A 16,385-nucleotide genomic window follows, 5' to 3' on the forward strand; every position below is an offset into this window, starting at 1 on the left:
GGTGGTTGGCCGGGAATGAAAACCTCCAACCAATTGAGTTATTTTCTAAGTTAGCTGACTTAAAGCCCATTGAAAATGTCAGTCCAATAAGTTAACATTGTGGGTTTGACTTTGACCTTAATGTTAATTGCGGAGGGGCATCGTAGATGCCCTAAAATCCAAATTATGGTAGGATTTCGTATAACAACCATGTCCTGGGTCGCCATCTACAAATACATTAGAAGGTGATAGGCATCGATGCAATAGGATTTCGTATAACAACCATGTCCTGGGTCGCCATCTACAAATACATTAGAAGGTGATAGGCATCGATGCAAACATCGAAGAATGGTCCAATAATGGTGAAGATTCTTATCACAGCGTTAAAGATTATAGTGACCCCAATCTTGATGAGGTTCCGGAGGATATTGACGATGAAGGCCCGGAGGAGGTTGAAAATGTTCACGCCCCTTCTTTTAGTAACCCAAGTCGTGGAATTATTTTACGGAATGACCCTATAGGCGACATGTTGAGTGTAGATCTAGATGCAGCGTATGCACCTGAGTTCCCCGAGTACGCTGATATAGTCTCTGCTTATAGATTGACATCAAATTCACAATTGAAGGAGTTGTTCGTTGGCAATGGTTTGAGAACAAGGCAGACTGTGTGTTTGCCATCAAACAATATGACATGAAGGTGTCGATTGATTACAAGGTCGCAAAGTCTACACCGACATTATATGTTGGGGAATGTTGGAGAGTTGAAGAAGGGTGTGGCTGGCGAGTTCGAACTATATTTATACAAAGGACTCAATAGTGGCAAATATGAAAATTAGAAGGGCGCCATATATGCACTGTCGCACGTATGACTCAAGACCACCTAAAACTGGATGTCAAAAGTATCTGCAACTGCATCATGCCACTAGTGAAAGATAGTTCAACCATTCATGTGTCGACATTGATTGCAGACATGCAAGCCCGGTTCCAGCACAGAGTGTCGTAAAAGAAAGCATGGTGGGTGAAAAAAATGACCATGTAGCAGTTGTACAACGATTGGGATGAGTTATACAATGAACTTCAGGGGTGGATTTCAGCGATGGTGGAGTACGTGCTAGGAACTATTGTGGACTTGCAAACATTACCTTATAGAGGCCCAAATGGACAACTTGAAATGGGGAGAAGAGTTTTTCGTCAATTGTTTTGGATGTTCAATCCATGTGTTAAAATCCTCCCCCATTGCAAACCGCTTGTGTAGGTTGATGGAACGTGACTTTATGAAAAATACAGCACATTGAATAAGAAACAAAATGAGCCCCAACTTTGCCATACTTTTGGCTCCAAATATTTCTACTCCCTCCAATATATGATATTATAATATAAAAATTTAAAAGTCACTACCATAAATAATTTTGGAATAAGTTTTAATTTTTTTAGCAAAAGTTACACAAATCAAATAAAATAATTTTAGAATTTTTTTTATTTTGTATAAATAAATATCATATATAAGGTGTCGAATAAATAAACCGTGATTTAATAATTTTATTGTTTCGTTAACACTTAATGAAATGTGATCCGCATTTACTTGAGAAGACATTCTGATATCTATATAATTAAAAAAAGTACACAAAATAAATTTAATTAATTATTACTTTACAATATCTACTTTAATATAATACATGCATATCAAAATATATTTACATACCTTAATCTTATTTATTAACTTCGAAACAAAGACAACTCTCTTTTTTTTCCTATTCTCTTCTCTTTTCTTTTTCTATTTCACTCAAAATTTTGAGGGCGACCAAAAATAGCCCCACTCTTCCTTTTAAAAGAAAACTAGCCAGTCTCCTTCTAAGTTTTTTTTTCTTTTTTTAAACATTAAAAGGACTAAAAAGTGACCTTAATCAATCACGTCGCTGGCGCGGCCGTCGCAATGTGATGGTCAATATATTTAATTTTGGACCCTTTGATTTTCTTATTTCTTTTAAAAATGCCCAAATTTATTTTTTATACAAATCAACCCTTTCTCATCCTTTTTTTTAGTCAATTCTCTCTCCCACTTTCGTTTTTTTTTTCTCATTTTTTCCAAACTTTATTTATCTTTTGGTCCTCCATTTCTTGATTTCTATTGAAAATGCCCCTTATCAAACGATTAATTCACATTACATTAATGATTTATATGAAAATTATTTTACATTGCTAACATTTCAAATAATTATCAATTTACATAATTTATTTTAAAAAATATAATTTTACGTTTGCAACATTCCAAAATAATTTCATTTAGCTTGCAATATATAATTTTACAACACGAGCAACTTTCTCAATACTAAAAAAAAATTAAACGATTTTGTTCAAGTCCGACAACATCATGTTTTATAAATAAAACATAATTAAATGATTTTGTTCAAGACCAACAACATTGTGTCTTACAAATTGAAAATTACAATGTTTAACCATAACACGAGCAAGTTTCTTGGTGCTATTATCTTGCACCTCGAATGCTGCTGATATTGATGATCTCACCTGTGCGGTTCGATTTGAGATTCTATAAAACCTTCAAACATCCCGTTGACCTAGAGAATCCCAAATAATATACCCATTGGCTGCATAACCAATTTGAACCTATTGTCGTCCTACCACAGCGAACGGAAAGATTTTTGAAAAAATAGAACATTAGTAATGACAATATATCGCAAAGAAAAGAGAAATAAAAATAAAGAACACACAATTTTTTTACGTGAAAATCCTTTCGGGAAAAAATCACAGGCAGAGGAGAAGAAAATTCACTATGTCGAATTCGAATTATTACAAGAGGAGTTTCGACAACGTCTATTTATAGGTTGAAAAAACCTAATTCTAATCAAAGTCAAATATATTATGCTAATAAATACTAATTATATTATACTCATAAATACTAAATCTTCTAGAAAGAAAATATATTTTGTTTAACTTGACTTGCAAGTAATCTCTTAAAATTTGGGTCACACAACTCTAACAATTTATATAACTAATTTGAACTCATTACTGAATAAATAACTTGAAACAAAAAATAACCATTAAACATAGAAGCAAAAAAAAACACTTCTCATCTCTCTCCCTTTCATCCTCTAACATTATATAATTAAAAAAAATTCTTTAACTAAGACTGATCTACCATTGGGGTTATATATAACTATTTGATCATGCCAAAGAGAACGGCTCCCTCAAATAAAATATCATTTTTAATTTTAAATTAAAAAATACATTTAGAAAAAGTGATTGATTACACTGGTGGCGCCATTCTATATGGCTCCACTAAATAAAAAAATATTTTTTTAAATTAAAAAAAACTAAAAAATAATAATAACCTTACATAAAGTGGTGGCGTCATTCTCTATGGCTCCACTACCATTATTTATTTTTTGACCCTTCAATTATTGAGAAATACCAGTATTTCTCTGATATTTATACAAGTGGCGCCATTCACTATGGCTCCACCACAAAATTGATTTTTTAATCCTATGGCTGACGTGGCATGTTGGTGGCGCCAATCACTTTGACTCCACCAATTTTTACTATTCATTTCAGGTCATTTACGTAGATAATCAAGAAAATGAGTCATTTTCGTAATTTATTAAAATTTTAAGTCCATTTAATAAAAAAAACCCAAAATTCTCACATTTTTTTAACACTTAAAACAAAGGGCAAACTACACTATCAGTAAGTTTATGGTTTGGTCATTTAACTTCAAAAAATTATAAAATGGTTATCGAAATATTTCAAAGTTTTCATTTATATTAATAAACTATTAGAAAATTTTTATTTAAATCATTAAATTATTATGCTCTTTTTTTAAAATTTATGTAACGAATTTCAAGTAACGATTTGATTCGAATTCAGTAAAAATGTGAAATAATCTTAAATATTTCAATCCTTTTTAAGAAGTGGTTGGGTGCGGTAACGAGAATACCAAAAAAAAAGAAAGTTTCAATCCTTTTTTGAAGTTGTAACTTTCAAATGCATTTGTATAAATCATGTCAGCTGATGATGATGAAGACAATAATAATAAAGTATTAATATGTATTGGAGTACTATTTTTTGATATCTCATTATTTTTAAAAAATATTTATAAATGCATATAAAAATATTTATAAATATTAAATAATAAAATTAAATAAATTTTAAATATAAAATATTAATTAATAATATAAAATATTATTTAACAAGCTTCACAAATACAATTTATCATTGAACAAATTCAAAATAAACAACAAATATGATGAATTCATCTCATAATATGCAAATGATAATCCTTAATTCAACAAATTCAAAAATAATAATGAAAATTTTAATTTTAATTTAAAATATTTTAAATTTTTTAAAGTACCGGCCAATACACTATATTCCGATCAATATAAGCGAAATCAATAAATACATATCGATATGGCTGGTACGACCAAAATTTACATCGAAATGGAACCTACAGTTTATTGTTTCAATTTACTATTAAAACAGAACATTCAGATTGATATTTGCAATATTAAAATGGAAGCCATGATTACAATACCAATAATTCAAAAAGATAAATGATGTAGTGGTATTAGAGATGATCATGGGTCGGGTTTGAGTCGGACCCAAATAAAATTTTAGGTCTGTGCCTGGCCCGACCCGAAAGAAAATTGCTAAGCCCGAGTCCGGCCGGCCCGACCCATATTAAATTTTACAACACTAAAAGGGCTTAGGGATTTTGAAGCTTGATTTTGGAATTGGGAAAAAAAGGAGGGCACTATCTGATGACGAAAGTGAAACATGAAAGTTAAAAAGTATATTTGATTTAAAATAAAAAATATATATTTAATATATAATTCGGGCCGGGCCGGGCCGGGCTTAGGCCAAAAAGTTTTACCCGAGGCATGGCTCGTTTTCTAAATGGGCCTCATTTTTTTGCCTAAACACATATTTCAAGCCTATATTTTTACTCAAACCCTCCCATTTTCCGGGTGGACTGTCGGGCCAAGCCGGGTAGCCCAACACATGATCACCTCCTCTAAGTGGTATGGTGTATTGCATTCCAAAAGGGAGACGAAAATTCGAACTCTGAAAATAACATTGTTGAGATAGATAACACAAACCCAAAATATAAACTGCAAAATGTACATAGAATACAATTTGTCTTTCAAGTTGGGTTGATTACATTTTGTACATTTGGAACTTAGCTCATCTACTTGTATTTTTAAGAATTTAGTCTCTTTACTTTTTTAGATTTAAAAATTTAGGTATAATTATTATCACCATTAAAATTCTTCTATTAAATTCTTTAGTGTGACATTTTAAAATTAAACATATATTTACTAGTCAAGTAATAATAAAAATAATATTAAAAATATTGATTAAAATTTAAAAAAAAACTAATTCAAACTTAACATGATAAAATATAATTTTTTAAAATTAACTTTTAAAATATCAAAATTGAAATTTAACCAAAATTTAAGGAAAATAATATTAAGGGCACGTTTGGTTCGCTATATTGGATTAGAGGTGTATTGGATTAGAGGTGTAATGGAATAGAGGTATAATGGAATAGAGGTGTAATAGCAAATCAACTGTTTGGTTGAATGTAATGGAATAGAGTCGTAATAGTAATTTTGTTTTTGGTTGAATGGAATAGAGGTGTAATAGCATAATGAAAAAAACTAAAATGACTAGAATACCCTTAGCATAAATTTGTTTAGGTAAATGATTATTGTTATTGTTATTAAATTTTAATAAGATTATTAATATCAATAATAAATAATTTAATCATATTTTAACATAATTATTATTAAATATATTTTAATTAAAATATATAATTTAATAAAATTCTTAATAATCAATATTCTTATATGAATTTACTAAAACCATAATATATGATACTATAAAATATAATTTAACATAATTATTATTAAATATATTTTAATTAAAATATATAATTTAATAAAATTCTTAATAATCAATATTCTTATATGAATTTACTAAAATCATAATATATGATACTATAAAATATAATTTGAAATAATTATTATTAAATATATTTTAATTAAAATATATGATTTAATAAAATTCTTAATAATCAATATTCTTATATGAATTTACTAAAATATATGATACTTTATAAAATTAAAATTAAGTTCAATATCATGAATCAAAAGCTCAACATTGTATAAAATTATTATTAAATATAAATGAAAAGAAATTAAATTATAATTCAAATTTAGTACTATACAAAAAACAATTCAAACACTACCAAAGTTTCACAAACTAGATACATAAAATAACATAAAGAAATCTACTCAAACTCATTTTCTCCCTGAACCACCAATCTCCTAGTTTTCCATGCTCATGGTCGTGCAGTAAGATGATAATTATCATGATTTATCATTTACATATATCCATAAAAGAATCAAGCTAAAGTAACAGTAAAGGAATCACAGTCAATCAAGTTCAAAGCATGGAAAAATTGTTTCAATTGTTTGCCTTGCAATTGAAATCATACATCCCCCTTTAGGTATATCATTAAACAAACAGGACAGCTGTTTATACGCCCCCTTTTGACAACTTCAATCACATATATCCATCGAAAAGCTTGTAAGATGAAAACTTCAATCGAACTACCCCCTTTTGACAGCTGTTTATGCGCTCCCGATGTTCAGCTGACGAGGTTTTTCAATACTGCTTCGGCCCGATGCTCGAATTTAGGGAGTGCCCATTCATGTTGGACTATGTCAAGACCATCTGCATCATTCGCTGTGTATCATCCATTGCTGCCAAAAGAAATCACAATTTACAGATGAGATAAACAATGAGTCCACAACCAGAGAAAGTGTAGTACACAATCTAAAATAAAATGTAACAGGAAGTTCATGATCCTAACCATTTTCCTCTCCCAGAATCAGATTAAATAAACCCCTCAAACCAAACAAATTGAGGAAATACCTACAAATGAAAGAATTTGTGAATAAACTGTAGTTTTAAGCCAAGAAAGTCTATAAAAATTAGAAGAGCTCAGAGAAAAAAACAATACCATGAGCGGCTACAAACATAGCTCACATCAATTGTGCTAAGGTTAGAGAAAAAAACCAATACCGTTTACATTGACAAAAAGATGAGCAACAATTCTCAATTTCTTCTGTAAAAATAAAAGTAAGCGATTAGTTATGGCGACAAAACGTACCAAAGCAGTTGCGGTGCATGCAATGGATGAAGATTGTTTTCTACTTCTTCCTACACTAGGTTGTGATTGCAAGCCAAGTTCCCATGGCCTAATCCGAGTCGAAATTCTAACCAAGCCACAACAGCTACTGCATTCAATTCGTGACTCTAATCGATGTCCTGCCAAAAACCAATAGCAAATTTTATCATCATTAATCTAAGAAAAATTGAATGAATAATAAAATAAAGTTATCCAATATCCAGTAGAAAGACATGAATGAAAACATCAGAGGCCCAACAAGGGTTAGAAATGCCATAATAGATACAGCTGAAAGTTGAATCAACTGGCTCAACAACCTCTTTTTATCTTCACAAGAGAGATTCTAAGAAACAAAAACTATAATCAGAAATGGTTCAGAAAAACAGAACATGGTTTAACATGGGATCATTGGATAATATCCATGAAGGTTGATTACCTCAGCAGAATGCTCCTCATCCCAGTTTTCAACTAAACTTTCCAAAACATAAGGAGCATCTTGCATATCTTGAGAATATTCCCCCAACATCCATATAAGAGCTGCCTTGGCTTTTGATTCCTGTAAATTTTTGCTGCTTATGTTCCCAACCACTGCAATGCAATCATGGCTCCACTGAGGATATTTTCTAAGAAGATCTTTCACAAGCACCTGCATAAAAGAACTCATAAATAAAAGGTTATGCATATATTTAAGAGACCAAACATCGAGTAGGGGTATAAATATTTAATTACCAGAGCTTCAGCAGTCACGTAGTCTTTCTCCATTTCAAGAAATTGAAGAAGTCTATCAACAATTGCATTAACATCATACTGCTGTAGTGCTATTTTGCCAACGGCTCTGATTGACTCTCGGGCAATTGGGATATCAACATTTGCAGCATACTCACATAACTCAGTGACTGAAATTTAGTAAACAATGATGCATATCAGAATATTTGAGAGGAAGCATTGAAAATTTACTGATGTCATCTTCTCTAAAGAGGCCCTCAAAAGAAACTAGTTTACTTACCTATCTCATAACTATTGCTCTCATTTGCCACTGCAGTCAACATTTCAAGCTTCAATCGTTTGACATAAGATGGTTCATTATACTGGCAGTAGAAATGTTTGTAGACTGAGGAGAACACATAAGGTGCTCGCATAACCAAGAGATGTAGATGACTTAAAACTGCATAATACTGTTCTGGGCTTCCTGACCTAACAAGGGTCAACAACGGTGCTTTGATACGTTCATACACCTTTACAACAAAAGAATTTCGTTAGAAAACTCCTGATTCCGTAAACTAGTATAAGAGTATTACTAATCTATCACACACAATGAAGTATAGTTTAATAATATCATGGCCATGTATGATTATTCAGGGTTGAAGACACATGCCCAGATTTTCTTCAATGACAGGAAATTAATGACTAAATTACAAGCTTTATAAAGTTTTAGAGAAAAGAAATGGGAAGATATTGATGGCAAACAAAAGAAGCACGAATTGCAGGATCAAGATTAACTGAAAAGCACCTCCTTGATAGTAAACATGCTAGGAGATAGCTTGATTGAAGTAGAAATTATTAACACTAGCAGCCAGCATTTTGCAAATAGCTACAACAAAGGCTATTCAAATACTGGAATGATGTGGATATTAAGATGCATCATCATAATTCATAAAACGGAAAATTAGTTAGCCAAGGTTAACAGCATTTTTAGCATCCAAGTAGCCATTACAAAAATTAAAATTCCAAGAAAAATTAATAGCATACCCTGCTCAGTAAGGATTTCACCAACAACCTTCGCAACCTAAGGAAAAATAAAAAAGAAATGAACAGATAAAACTAATAAGAAAAACATAAAGAAAAAGCAAATCAAGGAAACACTTATATATAAATGTAAGGGAACCTTGGCGAAGCCTTCGGCGGTGCCGGTTTGAGTACCGAAGAAGATAGTGACTTTTTTCTTTCCATCGTCAACTTCATCTTCATGATCTTTAACAATCAGAGGCTTAGGAGGAGTGATTTGCTTAGGTTTCTGAGAACCGGATCTACGCCATCAGATCGAGCGGCGAAACTTTCATTGAACCAGAAGATGAAGACGAAGGTTCCATTTGTTACAGAAAATTAAAGAACCGTAAATGCAAAAGACAAATGGAGGAGAAATTAGAGGCGGAGGAGATCTCTGATCGACTTTAATGAAATAAATAAAATTTGGCGTCGTTGAGAGTTTGGTGGTAGTTGAGAGTTGTGAGACTTGTTCAGAGAGGGATCTGAAAAGAAGAAGACTGAGAGGGTAAAACAGGGAGGGTAAACTGAAGCGGAAGCTAATATGGGCAAAAGAGAGAGATTAGGAATAGGTGGTTTTCACCGATTAGAAAAGTAATGTATTACACGCGTATTAGCAATACATTGAACCAAATGACGGAATAAAGAGATATTAGGTGAGACTCACCGATTAGAGGTGTATTGGCTAACCAAACATAGTATAAATCTTTTGTGGAGGGATTTGATTTTCAAAAATTAAAATTTTTTTTTCTTTTGGCTTCTTATCAATGAAATTATTTTGATAATGTATTATTTTTCAAAACCATTTTTAATAGTATATCTAACAAAACAAGTTATTAAACATTGTTGGTAGATGAAATCAGACTCCTTAAATATTTGGATCATCTCTAATAATCTGTTTCACTTGGGATAATTGTTTCAATCAGTAAAAACCAAAATAAACGACACGACCAAACATCAAAACCCTTCTTTTTATCCTAAACTAATTCCAATTTTATTACAACTCATCTTTACTTGCTGTAAAATCTCCCATGAGTTCTTCAAGTGAGAACTCATCCTCTTCCTTGATTTCTCCATCTTTACCGTCCCATGCTTCTGTCTTTGCAATCTCGGGTGTGCCCTCCAGTGGTAAATTTCCCTTGCCTCCGCGCCCTGCTTCCTTCACAAACTCACTGCCATGGACAAAATTTTTGCATGTTCTAAGTTTCATTTTTGTTCATTCGTAAAAGAGCGGCATTCAGTCAAGAAGTCGGAAAAGAAATACTTACATGATATGCTCGAGCTCAAATGCACTTATGAGTGGAGCATATGCTCCTTTCTTGACGTTCAAGGCTACAAGAGCTGGATAACCATATCCACCAACACCTACACGGTTCTCGAGATCCGGTTGCTTACCAGCAGCAGCCCAAACATAGCTATAGGAGATAAAGTTGTCGTTAGAACAACACACACACATACAAATTGAGATCTCAAGAGAAAATTAGCTTGCATGTACTTGCCTGTAAGGACTCCTTTTAAATTTCTCTGCAACTGACAATAACATATCCAAGTACTTGTTCCTTCCTTCAGCCTTCGAGTCTAGAATGTCAGGCAAGAAAGCAACGAAGCATATGGCAGCTGAACTACATTTCTCTTCCATCACATCCTATTTTGAATAGATTATACTTTTCAGTAAACAACAATATAGTTTAGAAAAGACTGCAACTATTCTTAAAGCACGAGTGTGAGACTTACTGGGCCAGTCAGCTCTGTCACTTCAGCCGGTCCGACATTTGTTTCTAGTTGCTCTAGAGCAAATGATTCAATAGCAGAGGCGGTTCTAGCACCCTCATAAGGAACTGGGCTGTCTTTGTCAGCACCAAATACTAAGATGGTAGGGAACCCTTGCACATTGAACCTGCTCATGAGAGACTGCAAACCACACATCCCATTATTAAACCAATAATATAAAACAAATACATCCAAAAGTTCCAATATAAATATATATAAAAAAGAAGGAAAACTTGCTTCTCTAATTTGAAAAATATTTATTTGGAGTGGAAAAGTGATGTCCAAAATAGAAAAGCATCTTATTCCGTTCTAATAAGATTTCATAAAGTGATTTCTAGGTATGGAAACATTCTCAGAAGGCAGATGCCTCGCAATATCAAGTTTGACAACACAAGCAAATTACCTTCTCAGAATCGCAGTCAACATGACCAAGCTTCACCTTCCCCTTCAAGTTATTAGCAGCCCTCTTCCACTCAGGAGCAAGTCTTTTACAGTGTCCACACCTTTACAGAAGTACTTACAAGGTATTAATCATCAAAATGAGAAGATAAGAACTAGAAACTATGTTAGCAAGCATTAGGTTATGTGCAAAATTTTATGTAACATAGATGACTGCATTGAGATCGATTTAGTCTCATATATGATATCCTCAGCAGAAGCATGTTTTCTATATCAAAATTTACTTCTTTACAGATATATACAGATTTCATGTAGGACAAAAGCATATTGATTGCTTTCATCAGTTGGAGCACTGGCCTTTAGTAAGTTCAGTATCATATGTTCTAAAGAACATTTAAAAAGTTACACACACACACACACAATATCTTCCAAAAAGGTCACTATATCATATTCTTGAATTAACTTAAAATCTAAGGCTATTTTGAACATATTCTTTAACTTCTTCAGTAACAATATAGCTGCACAATAATATCATGAAGCTTTGAAGATCTGATTTATTCTTATTCGTTAAAGGTCCTAAATGCCTACCTAAAATTCATCCATTATCAGTTCAATTCTCATAAGAAACACAAAATTAAAACATGTCATCATAAGAAACATAAACAGCATTTAACAGTTTCATGTACATGAATCTACAGTGATACTAGTGAAGCACCATTTCTTGATGAGTGTTACTAAAATTAAGCAAGCTTACCAAGGAGCGAAAAACTCCACAATCCAAAGTTCTTTACTTTTGAGCACCAATTCATCAAAGTTGCGGGAATTCAATTCTACTGATGCACTAGGCTCAGATTTCTCACTTGATCCTCCAGATGTTTTCCCAGCGAGACGGTCTTTCAAAAGTGCCTTTACCTGTACAATTCACAAAAGTTTGCAATGATTCAGCTCAAGTCTTAGAAAGAATGTTTTAGTATAAAACTGATACACTTTAATTTCAATTTCAAATTTTAAAAATGACTTATCAAATTCATAAATAATGAGGAATCCTAACTGATAGAGAAATAAGGCCATGAGAGACATTTTTTGACAGTTATCAGGTCCATGTCCATGTATGGCATCTACTTCAGTTACATAAAGACAACTTTACCAATGTAGTATGGTCTCATATTGCTTGGGATCAGATTCTGTAGGAATTGGAATGTGCCAGAGAAGTGAGAAAGGATTTGTTCAATTTTCCTAATGTTAGAATCTACAATATCACTACATGTCCATTGCAAATACACGTCCTAAAAAAATGGCATTTGTAGCAGTTGCAAAGCACATGACATGCAAATAATCTTCCCTATTCACAACATATTAGTCTTATCTTAAGGTGAACCTATGAACTAATGCATATTAATTAAAACTACAAGATCACTCCTATCTTACTCGATATACAGTGGCCTAAAAAGTAAGAAATGAATCTTAACATGGAAACAGATTCAGTACTTGATAACAACATCATGATCTAATAAAATCTTGATACTTCAATCAATCAACATACTGTAACAAACCTGCTTGAGGGCAAATTCGGCAATAGGTTTGACATCTCTAGCTCCCTGATAATCTACAGGTGGCTTTCCAGGGGCGAACACTTTTATTGTAGGAAATCCTCTAATCCCGTATTCCTGTGTGGCAATCACAAGGCTTAATAAGCACATAAAATTAACAGAGAACAAAAGAATTTCCAGTCAGCCGCAAGACATTGTGCGTAAATGACAATCCTGTACATAATGGGATAAAGCCTATAAATTTACACAGCACAATGAAACGTAAGGAAACTATTCCTGCTAGTTGAACAACAATCAGCACACCAACAAAATAGAACCTAGATTACATCTCAGATTTTTGAAAAGGTGTGGCTGATAGATTTGAATTCTCCAAACCTGGGCAAGAGACTTATGAGCATCAGCATCGAGGGCTGCCACTGTAGCGACACCTTTCAAGACATTGGCGGCTTTCTCCCATGTAGGTGTTAAAGCTTGGCAATGGCCACACCAAGGCGCGAAGAACTCAACCAAAACAACTCCGTTAGAATTTAAAACCTGCCACAATTAAAAAAGACTCAATAAGCTATTCTCCTCGATATGCTTGTCTCTTACCCTTCTTGACTTACTAAAATAATAAGCGAAAGTCAGATCAATGAAGAGATGTTTCATCATGCAATGAAAATGCTATGGTCCATTTGTATCCCCGATACGGAATTTAATCAAGAGTATTGAATAACGTAAACTGAAATCATTGCTTAAACTCAAACAAAATTGTAAGGTGTAGAAACCTGAATGTTTAATGCAATTAAAATACATTAAACCGTTCATCTAAGCTTGATAAATGACCCATTTCTAAATTAACTAGTAAACTTAACACTTCAAAATCAAAACAAAATAAAGGCCTTTTATAAAAAAAAATATAGTTAAGTGACAAAATTCCAAAGAACTAACTCATTTCTAATCGTATTTAATTTCTTCAATTGTGATCCAACAGAAAGATGCATTTCATATAACTTAACACAAATTTAGATCCTCCTTATTCTTTTCGATTCTGTTCTTGGACATATTTTTTTTCTAATCAACGGCAAATGATGAAAGGTTTACCTTGGACTTGAAATTAGATGGAGTGAGCTGAACCACCGGCGACGACGGCACGTAAAGAGCGTTAGAGATGGGGAAGGATGTGAAGAGAAATGATAAAGCTAATAGCAATGGAGATCGCGATCTATGCATTGTATTTATTTTCAGGAATTCGTGATTTTCCTCTATCGCTCAGATTGATCTCTCTGTCGGAGAAGAAACCTCTGGAGTGGAGAGAAAGTATAGAGACGACTACAAAAACCCCTCGTCTCAGAGGAAGCTACGTGTGCTAGCCAATGAGCTTTCAGCACGTCAGCTCGCCACGTTGTAAATAACCGGAAGAAAGTTCTTATTTGTTGGAGGATGTGGAAACTGGAATTACAGTGCTTTCAACGCCCATTGGTGACACGTGTACACTTATCAACTTTCATTTTTATTATTCTTCTTTCTTATGGATTCCATTTTACTCCGAGATTTCAGTATAGGTAGTTAAATTTTTTTGATTGGTTTGATTTATTAAGTTTAATTAAATAAATTATAAAAATCTATAAAAAATAGAAAAAAAATTAATTAGATTTTTAATTCGATTTGTATTAATTCGCGAGTCAATTAGTCTAACCCTTATTTCGAACCATCATCTCATCAGTTTTTAATTTTTGATTCAACCACTGTTTTTATTTTTGCTAGTGATATAAAACTACTCTAACTTAATCAAAGTATATATTTGATGACTTTCTCACATCAATAATGCTATTTTCAGTAATTTTTTGGTAAAAACCGAAAGAAGAAAGACAAGCAGATTATGGCCAATCGAAGGTGATATTGAAACAAGAGGTGTAGGTTTATTTATTTATTTTTGCCTCCTTTTTGAGATGTCAATGATAGCGGTAATCTTGGACTAGCTTAATCATGTTGAGAAGGGATTGTGACTCTTGTAGTGTCGAAACGAGTTTCCATCCCACCTACAAATTGCCAAGCTTTGGATGTTGGTTAACTTACAAGATGTGATACTTAGTTCATTTAACAGGATGAAAGAGAGTAAAAGTATGAGAAATTTGGCAGGTAAAAAATTTCTTCAATCCCTTTCAATTTTGATATTAATTAAATTGGTTTCTCTAAAAAAACGGAGCAATTTAATTTCTGTCAATTTTAAAAATGAGCAATTATGGATTTTTAATCACATCGTCAATGTTTTTTCATCAATTTTACAAAAAAATTGATTGTTATAATAACAAATTTCTTATAATTTACACATCTATTCATTTGGTCATAATTTAATAAATTTAGCCTATAATATTTTTGTAAAGGTGGAAATGCTAAGGCTAAATTTGTTGATTTTTTTTTTGAGAATCAAGACCAAATTAACAAAATTTGTAAACATCGAGAGCTAAATTTATTATTATACCAATCACAATTATGCACAATTGTTTAAAAATATTTAACGTCATGATTAATTGTCCTTAATTGTTCACTTTCAAAATTGGCAAGGGTTAAATTGCTCTAAAATTTTTAAAGGGACTAGTTTGCTCAAATTAAAATTTGAGAGAGATTAGAGAGATCTTTTGGTTGTTATTATTGTTTTTGCATATATGAAAACTATGTCTCCAACAAGTATTGCCATGTCCCATATCAGTGTGCGAGGGGGGAGTCACAATATAGAGATCTTTTGGTTTGTATTATTGTCAAATGAATGCAATATTGAATTGCAGAGGTCATTAAGCCTTTTTACCTCTCGTATTGGGTTGAGGGATTGTTGAAGATAAAATCATTTCTTTGATTTCTAGATTGTTTAGAGTGCAAGTGAAAATTGTGTAAAAGTTTCTTGCTTCTTTGTTATTGATATCTTCAATAAGGAGTAATGTGTCGTATGATTACATGCAAGTGTAGACAGTCGTATAAGTAGTAAGTAAAGAATTATCGTCTCCATAGGGGCTGTTATATAAATTAATTGTAAAGTTAATTATAAAACAATTTGGTAGAAAATAAGTAAAGAAAAATAATGTTAAGGATGTAGTCATATTTCAAATACCTACAAAATAAAACAATATACATTGCAGAAAAATAATCACAATAAAAAGATTAAATACAAGATTTAATAAAACATAACATGAATAGACTAGAACAAGTATTTCACTTAACATGAGTTCATTGGAAATCAAGGAATATCACGAAGGGTCGTGGCAATATGAAAATTCATTAATCCAAATTTTAATTAAGGAGTTATTCCACATATGTCTACGTCAAAACTAACTAAGAAATCATCATTTCGGGCATTTATACAGTTTATGCATATAACAATCATCTTTCGATATCGACATGAGATACACCATTTAGATCTTTTGTCTATTAACTATGGTCTCTTCTCAGATTAAACAGTTAATTCATTAACCTACAAATATTGGCCATACATTTACAAGTATTAACATGAATTAAACCTAAATGAATGAAATAATTATTTGCACAATATATTCACAATACAAAAATCAATTAACTCAGATCATGATTCATACTTATTCTAAATAAACAAAACTAAGTAATGTAATATTAAATTGAAAACATAAAAATGAGATGCAAACTTGTCTTTCAACACAAAAAAATCAATTAACAATAAAGAGAAAGGGAAGAAGAGTAGCCGAGGGGGTTATCCAAGGCCAA

The 16,385-nt window shown here is 32.1% G+C and overlaps 2 protein-coding genes across 4 annotated transcripts; both read right to left on the reverse strand.

The window, feature by feature from the left end:
* Positions 1–6,345: 6,345 nt before the first annotated feature.
* Positions 6,346–9,652, reverse strand: LOC107912625 (beta-adaptin-like protein A). Of its 3 annotated transcripts, XM_041106288.1 has the most exons (8): positions 9,074–9,652; positions 8,938–8,974; positions 8,195–8,423; positions 7,918–8,084; positions 7,625–7,834; positions 7,171–7,328; positions 6,871–6,932; positions 6,346–6,760 (listed from the first exon to the last, which is right to left on the reverse strand). In XM_041106288.1, exons 1-6 carry the CDS (start codon positions 9,154–9,156, stop codon positions 7,317–7,319), a joined length of 738 nt encoding a protein of 245 aa, XP_040962222.1. In that variant the 5' UTR covers positions 9,157–9,652; the 3' UTR covers positions 6,346–6,760; positions 6,871–6,932; positions 7,171–7,316. The 3 variants fall into 3 exon arrangements, with proteins under 3 accessions (XP_040962222.1, XP_040962223.1, XP_016696388.1); XM_041106289.1 differs by lacking the exon at positions 6,871–6,932; XM_016840899.2 differs by lacking the exons at positions 6,346–6,760; positions 6,871–6,932; positions 7,171–7,328 and adding an exon at positions 7,335–7,531.
* A 150-nt stretch (positions 9,653–9,802) lies between these two features.
* Positions 9,803–14,083, reverse strand: LOC107912624 (protein disulfide-isomerase like 2-2). The gene is made up of 9 exons (XM_016840898.2): positions 13,755–14,083; positions 13,047–13,205; positions 12,675–12,788; positions 11,876–12,033; positions 11,126–11,225; positions 10,687–10,863; positions 10,452–10,597; positions 10,221–10,367; positions 9,803–10,124 (listed from the first exon to the last, which is right to left on the reverse strand). The coding sequence occupies exons 1-9, from the start codon at positions 13,881–13,883 to the stop codon at positions 9,950–9,952; spliced, it is 1,305 nt and encodes a 434-aa protein (XP_016696387.1). The 5' UTR covers positions 13,884–14,083; the 3' UTR covers positions 9,803–9,949.
* Positions 14,084–16,385: the final 2,302 nt, after the last annotated feature.

Source organism: Gossypium hirsutum, chromosome D11 (genome assembly GCF_007990345.1).
Source record: "Gossypium hirsutum isolate 1008001.06 chromosome D11, Gossypium_hirsutum_v2.1, whole genome shotgun sequence".
NCBI lineage: Eukaryota > Viridiplantae > Streptophyta > Magnoliopsida > Malvales > Malvaceae > Gossypium > Gossypium hirsutum.

Coding starts and splice junctions, on each gene's coding strand:
- LOC107912625 (XM_016840899.2), bottom strand. CDS start 9,156: ATGAAGATGAAGTTGACGATGGAAAGAAAAAAGTCACTATCTTCTTCG. Junction 8,424..8,937: donor TGAAATCCTTACTGAGCAGG/GTATGCTATTAA, acceptor TTTGTTGTAAAG/GTGTATGAACGTATCAAAGC. Junction 7,835..7,917: donor ACGTGACTGCTGAAGCTCTG/GTAATTAAATAT, acceptor TCTTTTATGCAG/GTGCTTGTGAAAGATCTTCT.
- LOC107912624 (XM_016840898.2), bottom strand. CDS start 13,883: ATGCATAGATCGCGATCTCCATTGCTATTAGCTTTATCATTTCTCTTC. Junction 12,789..13,046: donor CTCATAAGTCTCTTGCCCAG/GTTTGGAGAATT, acceptor ATTGCCACACAG/GAATACGGGATTAGAGGATT. Junction 10,598..10,686: donor TGACAGAGCTGACTGGCCCA/GTAAGTCTCACA, acceptor TATTCAAAATAG/GATGTGATGGAAGAGAAATG.